Source organism: Equus asinus, chromosome 4 (genome assembly GCF_041296235.1).
Source record: "Equus asinus isolate D_3611 breed Donkey chromosome 4, EquAss-T2T_v2, whole genome shotgun sequence".
Taxonomy (NCBI): domain Eukaryota; kingdom Metazoa; phylum Chordata; class Mammalia; order Perissodactyla; family Equidae; genus Equus; species Equus asinus.
Window position 1 is genome coordinate 136254769 of NC_091793.1, and position 8324 is coordinate 136263092.

The 8324-nt window shown below is 44.0% G+C and overlaps 1 protein-coding gene across 10 annotated transcripts in view; it reads left to right on the forward strand.

Annotated features, from left to right (window-relative positions):
* Positions 1-5161, forward strand: part of CFLAR (CASP8 and FADD like apoptosis regulator) — a 41619-nt gene extending 36458 nt beyond the window's left edge. For 7 of the 10 annotated variants that reach the window (XM_044768450.2, XM_044768449.2, XM_014829199.3 and 4 more), the window contains exon 10: positions 659-2845. In XM_044768450.2, coding sequence (XP_044624385.2) covers positions 659-797 — 139 coding nt within the window. In that variant the 3' untranslated portion in view covers positions 798-2845. Of the gene's footprint in view, positions 1-658 lie in introns of all 10 variants that reach the window. The other 3 variants (XR_011502978.1, XR_011502977.1, XM_014829203.3) reach the window with 2 other exon arrangements.
* The last annotated feature ends 3163 nt before the right edge of the window (positions 5162-8324 follow it).

Here is an 8324-nt window from a genome sequence, read left to right on the forward strand (position 1 = left end):
ACTTAACCGCTGCACTACCAGGCTGGCCCCTCATTATATAGACATTTTTGAAGCTTATTAGCAAGAATACTTTTCTAAGGGAAACATTAGTGACCTGGTTTCCATTTAAGCTGAGTGAAGCTTAATTAATTAACTATAAGATTAGCAGTCCTTTTCCCCCTGTCCCCTAATTGCAATTTAGAATGATGGTTTCTGAGCCACCTGTGAAATGCATTCTGTTGTAGCTCTGGGGACCCCAAGAATCAATCACCCTGCCCACGCCCTTCAGCCCCCCCAGCCCCCCTCAGTGGTGGTTCAGTAGTACAGGAGAGGCTGGAGCAGAAGGGACTCCGTCTCCCAAGGTAGACGCTCCATAGGCCTGTGGTATCATTGGCCTTTTACATCCACCCTACACTTGCATAGACGATCCAGGTGGGTTATCATCTAGCTGGTGTCCCCAGAGTAAAACTCAGTTGCCTCTTGGGGAGGGCTTGTGGTCCTCAGGCCAGGGTGCTGCAAGCTGGTTTGGATCAGTCCCTGAGAAGTTTGTGGAGCATCTGGAAAGGAATGATTTCAAAGCGCTTTCACATCTGTTGGCTCATGTCGCCCCAAAGACGGTCTGTCTCCTCTCTCTTTGATGTTTGCATGACATAAGTTTTGCCTTTCTCATTCCCTCCAGAAGACGCCCCATCCTGGAACTGCACATTGACCTCCACCGCTATGTGTATGACTGGAACAGCACAGTGTCTGCTAAGGAGAGGTACTCCGTCTGTCTGCAGCACACCCTGAGAAAGAAGCTCATCTTCTCCTGCAAATGAAAAGATCAACACCCGGCTTATCCCTGCAGTCTCCCTCCATCACTAACCAGGGCAGAGTTTCCAAGCGAGTGTGTGTGTGACGTAGGTGAGGTGAGGTCCTGGCCGTGCTGAGGCGACCTGTGAGGAGTCACAGGTTGACGGGAAGTCGTGCTTGAACTATAGCTTCTGAGGTGAAGGTCGTGGCCTCTGTGTTGGGCCAGGTCAGTGTTGGGAAGGAAATGTCTTTGAGACTTTAGAAACCAGTTACCGGTTGACTTGGGCATTTCTGGAGTATGTTGCCTTCCATGGTAACAATCAAGTAACCGAGGGCTAAGAAAGAAGCAGTTCGAGTGCTTGCAGTCAAAGAGTTAATTAGCCCGTGGCCATCCGTACTCCATGTAGAAAGTAAAATCAGCTATGACCTGAAAGGAGCCCCTTGTTTAAAATATCTCTTGAAGGTCTTTATTTTTTAATTTATTTATTCTTATGTTGATTTTAAGTGGAGTGTGTCTATGTGTGTATGTTTATGTATGTTTTGTCATGGTCATTCAGCAAAGGTTCCAAAGCATGGAAAGAACAATTTTATGGCTATTCATAAGCACTTATTTCTACTCTGGAAGTTCTTTTGCCGTCCTTGTGTTAATGAGTGTGGGACTCCTGAGAGTGTCTGAATTTCATGTTGCTGAGGGGCACCAGCAGGAATAATGTCTGTGCCTGGACTCATGAACCAGAATCTCATAGTAATTATTACAGAGGAAAACTGTTTGACAGGGTTCTGCACACTTTTGTCACTTGTCTTTGTCTTTGGGCTACATTATTTTTGTTGACACCAACCATCAGTCACTCCCCAAGTCCCAAAGAGAAGATGCTAAGTGTTTGCTTGTGGGTTTGGCTCCCTGGCAAGGGGTGTGGGGTGGAGTAAAGAAGGATTGGGATTCCAGGCTCGGGCTGACCAATGGGAGGAATGAGGCCTTGGCTTCCCTTGGCCACTTCACAGAGCCTCACAGAGAGTGAGGTGAGAAAGCCTTACAGTCATACCTGGAGAGGCTCTGTGGTGGCCTTGGGGATGCCATGCGAGCGTCACTATTGTTATCACACCACACTATAATGAGGGAGTTATTTTGGAAATGGTGAACCAAACCTTGAACAGCTGGTAGGATTTTGGCAGGTTGAGATGGAGCACAGAGTATGTTGTAGGAGAGGAAGCAAGTCAAGTGGCGGCACAGACGGGAAATGCGAGGCATGTTTCAGAAACCTGGAGCGTAACTTGTAGCTGGAGTGGGGAGAGTGTGAGCAGTGGTGAGCGTAAGCCAGCAGGTGCCTGTGGTTAGAGTGGGAGGAGCCATGAAGGCCCCATCTTTGTCATTTAGTCAATTCTCAGGTAAGTCAGTCCTTTGTCTCACTTTAAAAGTGGAGTATATGACTCCTTCTCTGCCACTTTTTTTTTTTTTTCTGTATCTCCCCAAACCGCCCCCCCCCCCGTACATAGTTGTATGTCTTAGTTGCAGGTCCTTCTAGTTGTGGGATGTGGGATGCCGCCTCAGCGTGGCCTGATGAGCAGTGCCATGTCTGCGCCCAGGATCCGAACCCTGGGCTGCCGCAGTGGAGCGTGCGAACTTAACCACTCGGCCACGAAGCCGGCCCCCTCTGCCACTTTTGTATATAAACATTTGATTACTAAATGCCTGTCTTACTCTTTTTCATTGAGTGTAGTTTTTTAATGAAATATTTTAGACATGCTAGAGAGAATTATATGTAGATAAGAATATAGGGGCCAGCCTGGTGGCCAAGTGGTTGAGTTCACGTGCTCCGCTTCCGCAGCCCAGGGTTTCACTGGTTCAGATCCTGAGCGCGGACATGGCACCACTCAGCAGGCCATGGTGAGGCAGTGTCCCACATGCCACAACTAGAAGGACCCACAAGTAAAAATGTACAACTGTGTACCAGGGGGATTTGGGGAGAAAAAGCAGAAAAAACCCAAAAAAGATTGGCAACAGTTGTTAGCTCAGGTGCCAATCTAAAAAAAAAAGAATAATTTTAAAAAATTTAAAAAAAAAGAATATAATGAATACCGTATACCTACAACCTAACTTAAATAAAATGTTCCAAAATATATGACTTTTAAGACATTGCCTTAAGTGAGAGTCCTAAATATAAAGGGAGAAATGCACTGCACTATTTCAAGCCGGGTCATAGCCGCAAACAGAATTAGCCAAGTGCTCAGTCACAGGGGGATGCTTATGATGAGATGTCCACTGGTGGGAATCTTGTGTAACCACATAAATTCTAGATGCAAATGATAAGAGCTCACGTGGAGCTGCTCTTAGCTCATTACCTGAATTATTTAACCCTCAGAACAGCTCTCTGAGGTAGTGTGACTGTCCTCATGATTATTTCTTCTCCCTTCATAGATGAAGAGAATGAGCAAAGTGATGTTCAGTAGCTTACCCGTGGTTCCCCCACACTTGGATAGACTCGAGCTGTGAAGGAGCCGCGTCAGGGCCCACAGGCCTACCCAGCTCACAGTGTGGCCTTCACAGAGCACGTCGTAACATGAAAAATGCTCATGAATTCACGTTACGTGAAAAAGACCGAGCTTGAAATACCTATCAGTACACTTTTTACAGCAACTACGCTGAAAAAGAAAGCAAAATACCGCTCAAAGGAAACCAAAAGGCCAGAAAGAAGTATTCCAAAAGTGGTGTATGGATGACAGAACTCTGGCTGATACTTTTTCTTCTTTCTGTTTTCCAAATTCTTGTCTAGATCTCTCTGCATATTTGAGAATACTGGTTTCTACACTAAAGCCTGTTGAAAGTAATTCCTTTCAACTCTTCACTTACTTGGTCCTTCATTGCTAATGAAGCTCCCCTTCTCTTCTTGGTGCTGTCTGCACTTTTCTGTCTCGTCTCTGGCTCCTTCTTCTGGGAGTGGGACCCCCGTCTCACTCACTCACTCACCCTGGGGTGCTCTTCGAGCTGCTGGTTAGGCAGACTGACTCATCAACCCCAGTTCCATTCCAGTCGCCAATCCCTTTCATCCTCTTCCATGAATAGGCCATGGCAGGGGCCACTTGACACCTTCTGCTGTCTGCATGTTTAAAGGGGAATCTCTTCTTCCAGATTCTAGGGGCAAGTCTCTAGGGCTAAGCATGTTACTTATGCCACTAAGAGTGTAGAATTTGAAGTCAGCCTTGTCAGTTTGGCTGTGTGGCAGATCTCACTCGTTGTCCCCCAATATCCATTCTCTTTTTCTGTAGAAGCCTTGATTTGGAACTGGGCACAAAGCCTCACAGAATATAGTCTACTTGTCTAACCCTCAACTTGTAGCTAGATGTGCTCATGTGTCTAAGTCCTGGTCGATAAGATGTCAGCAGCAGTATCATTTGGTAGCTGCTGACAACTTTCCTTAAAAGGCAGCTGTTTTTTGCTCTTCAACCCTTCCTAAATCTTGCTGACTAGAATGTGGTTGTGGTGGCTGGTGCTCTAGCTGCCATTTTGAACTGTGAGGATAAGGGCCACACTGTAGGGATAGCTGAGTGGTGAGCAGAAAGGAGCTGTGTTGGGTGAGGACATTAAGGAGCTTGCAGTCACCATACCAGCTCTAGACTACCTACCTCTGGACTTGTATGTCAGGGAAGAAAATGTAGGGTTTATATTTCTTTCAGCCTAACCTGAATGCCTAACCTAACCTTAACCTAAAGGTTAGCCTAACCTAACCTTTCAGTCCAACTGATACACTGTTGTTTGATTAAGATGTTTAAAATGTTTATGCAAGTTATAAGTTTAAAATAAAAATTTGTCTAGATGATTATTTTAATTTTCTAATTCTTGTTTAAAAATGTATGTGCACTTAAAATCTGAGCTGACCTAAGTGTTTAACATGCATGCCCTCATTTATCTCATTTTATCTTTTTGTGGGTTGCAGAGATGGAGACGCTTTATTAAGACATTAGTAGGATTTGGATACTATCCTCATAAGACATGTAATTCACAAGGAAAAGTTCTAACCAAATCGCTTAATGTAGACGAGCTTTTGGATCAAGTTCACAGTGAATAGATTTGAAAGATAAATACAGAAAGTTGAGTATAAAGAAGACCCATTAACTATGCACATATGTTTAGGATAGCTAAAGATAATGACTCCAAAGGACCCAGTTCCTGTAAACCCACAATTCCTTGTCTCCCATGCCCAACTCTGCCTTGCCTGCGGCAGTCCTGGACATAAAGATGTGGGACTCAATCAAGGCCCTTAGGTGAAATGACTGACCTTTCCAGATCCTCCACTCTCTCCTCTTCCCAGAAACTCTTCCTCCTCTCCTCCTTGTGCCATCCCAAAGCTGCGGGGCCGGCAGGCCCAAGTGTGTCCACTTTGGCTTTATCACACAAGAAATGAACACAAAAAGGCACAAATTATTTTTGGTAAGTCCCTCTGCAGTATCAGCTGGAGTATCCGTAGTACCACAGATTAGCCTAGCTCCCCATGAGAGACGTGGAGGATCCGCTAGAGGGTGGGTTACAGGTGAATGAGTAGTTGTGTACGCACGCTCACAGCACGAGGCACAGCGGCCCAAAGGTGCAAACAACCCAGACGTCGTCAGCAGATGAGTGGGTAAACCAAGTGTGGTGTGTCCATAAAACGGAATACCATCCATTCATAAGAAGGAATTAACTGACACATGCCACAACGTGGATGAACCTTGAAAACATTATGCTCAGTGAAAGAAGTCAGACACAAAAGGTCACATATTGTATGATGCCCTTTATATGAAATGTCCAGAATAGGTAAATCCACCAGGTAAACCACTAGGCTGCCGGGGACTGGGGTGAGAGGGGTTTGGGGAGAGACTGCTTAGTGGGGACAAGGTCTCCTTTGGGGTGAGGCAATGTTTTGGAACTAGATAGAGGTGGTGGCTGTGTAACATGGTGAATGTTCTAAATGTCGCTGAATTGTACACTTTAAAATGGTTCATTTTGTCTGGATTTCACTGCAATAAAAAAAAGGAAAAAAGACTAGGATTGATCATTCATTAATCAGTCCACAAACATTTTCCCTGTAACTTTTTTTCTTTTTTAATAGACTTTATTTTTTAGAGCAATTAGGTTTATGGAAAAATTGTGCAGAAAGTACAGAGTTCCCATATGTCTAGATTCTTTTGTGTGTGTGTGTGTGTTCAGTTGTTCTGGCATCATTTGTTGAAAAGACTATCTTTTCCTCATTGACTTACCTTTATTCCTTTGTCAAAGATCAGTTGACTATATTTGTATGGATCTATTTCTGGGCACTCTGTTGCATTCCACCGATCTTTTCGTCTGTTATTTCGCCAATACCATATATTATTTTGATCATTGTACCTTTATATTAAGTCTTGTCCTCACTGTTGGCACTGTGTCATAAATTTTGAATATTTTTCATCGTATTGTTTCATTTTATACAGAATACATTATTGTGACTTAAAAAAATAAAATAAAAATTACTTATTGAAAAAAAGGTCCAGTTTCTTTAATATATATAAACACAAAATTATTTATTTTAAACATAAACAGCATAATACTTTAACACCGTTCTCTCTCTTCATTCATATGGTCACGTCTATATCCATGTCTCTGTGTGATATTTAAGTCATTCAGTTTTTCACTGTTTAAATGAGGATATAAGAAACGTCTTTGCTTCCTTATTTGGTCAGGCCTTCCTGCCCCAGAACTAGGAGTCCCATCCCCTTCTTAGTCCCTCTTGTGGCGTAGGTCAGCCCTCTTCCAACACTGTGCATTATTTCAGCTGTCTTGCATCTTTAAGCTATCTGTCTTTGATCCTTCAGTCTAAAAACCAGCTCTGACTGCCCCATCAAAGTCTCTCTCTTCCAAGCCACTGTCTTCTGTAAATCTTAGGCTAATCCATACTCTTTCCAGTTCCCCCTTTCCCATTTACTCCATACTTCCCTGCTATTGGGTTTCACCTTAATCATTCTACCAAATCTACAAGATCCAAGGGTGACATTGACCTTAGTTACCAAAGCTTAGTCCTTGGATTCTAGGAGGTCATCTTCCTCTTCCTACTTCTGCAGGGTATTCCACTATAGAACTTCTATCAAGCACTTCTCTGGCCAAGTCTTTTGGTATCTTTCTTCTGACCCTAAATGTGGATGTTCTCCAGGATGACTCCTTTGTTTTCGCTTTTTTATGTTTTCTCTTTTGACAACCTTGTAGCTTTAATGACTATTCCTATGCCACTAACAAGATGAATAATTCTCACCCAGACTTCTCCTGAAGTTCAGATCTCACCCTGCAACTTCCTGGCAGATGTTTCCACTTGACTTTCCCTCTGGCACCTCAGACTCAGTATACTCCAAATGTTTTAAAATAAACCAAACCCTCCATTCCAAATCTCTTCTGCCTGTGTCTCCAATTTCAGTTAATGGCACCTTTAGAACATCATTTTCACCTTGGTCTGCCCTCTCCTGTGTCTCTACATCCAGCTAGTTTCCAAATCAGGTTGGTTTTGTATCTGTAATGTCTTTTCCGTCTATCTCTATCATTACACTTCCCCTGCTTTCATTACCTCTCCATTGGACTATGACAATAGTTTTCTCACCGATCTTTCCTCTAGCCTCTCAATCCTACAATCATTTAATACACGGCAACCCAAACAATCTCCCAAATGCAGCTTGGTCACCTCCCTCATTAGAAACCTTCCATTCTCCAGTGCATACACGATAAGATTGTGGCTGGTGGGTGGGGTGAGGGAGGGAGTGGGGGAGTGGGGAGGGCTGCCGGTGTAGGTCCTGGAGTGCAAAGGCTCAGAGAACCAGGAGCTCCAACGTCCAAAGGCAGGAGAGGATGAACATCCCAGTTTAAGAAGACAGGAGAATTTGCCCTTTCTCCCTTTTTTTCTTCTCCCCAAAGCCCCCCAGTACATACTTACGTGGGATGTTGCTCTGCACGGCCTGAAGAGCGGTGCCATGTCCGCGCCCAGGATCCGAACTGGCAAAACCCTGGCCGGCCGCCAAAGTGGAGTGCACATACTTAAACCACTCGGCCAGGGGGGCCGGCCCTGCCCTTCCTCCTTTTTGTTGGACCCTAAATGGATTAGATGTTGTCCCGCTAGTTGATGACAGCAGATTTTCTTTACTCAGTCTACTGACTCAAATGCTAATGTCTTCTGGAAACACCCTCACAGACACACCAGATAGAATGTTTACTGGCTCTCTGGGCACCCCTGAGCCGTCCAGTTGACAGAAAAATTAACCATCACAAGGTTGTTCGTGACATGTGATAGTGCCATATGCTAGATCTCCCGTTTTTCATTGAGATATAATTCACATATCATAAAATTCACCCTTTAAAAGTGAAAAATTCAGTGTTTTTTAGTATATTCACAGTTGTGCAATCATCACCACAATCTAATTTCAGAAGATTTTCATCTACCTAAACTGAAACCCCATACTTATTAGCCAACATCCCCTATTCCCTCTCTCCCCCTAGACCCTGGCAACCACTAATCCACTTTCTATCTCTACATATTTGCCTATTCTAGATATTTCATATAAAG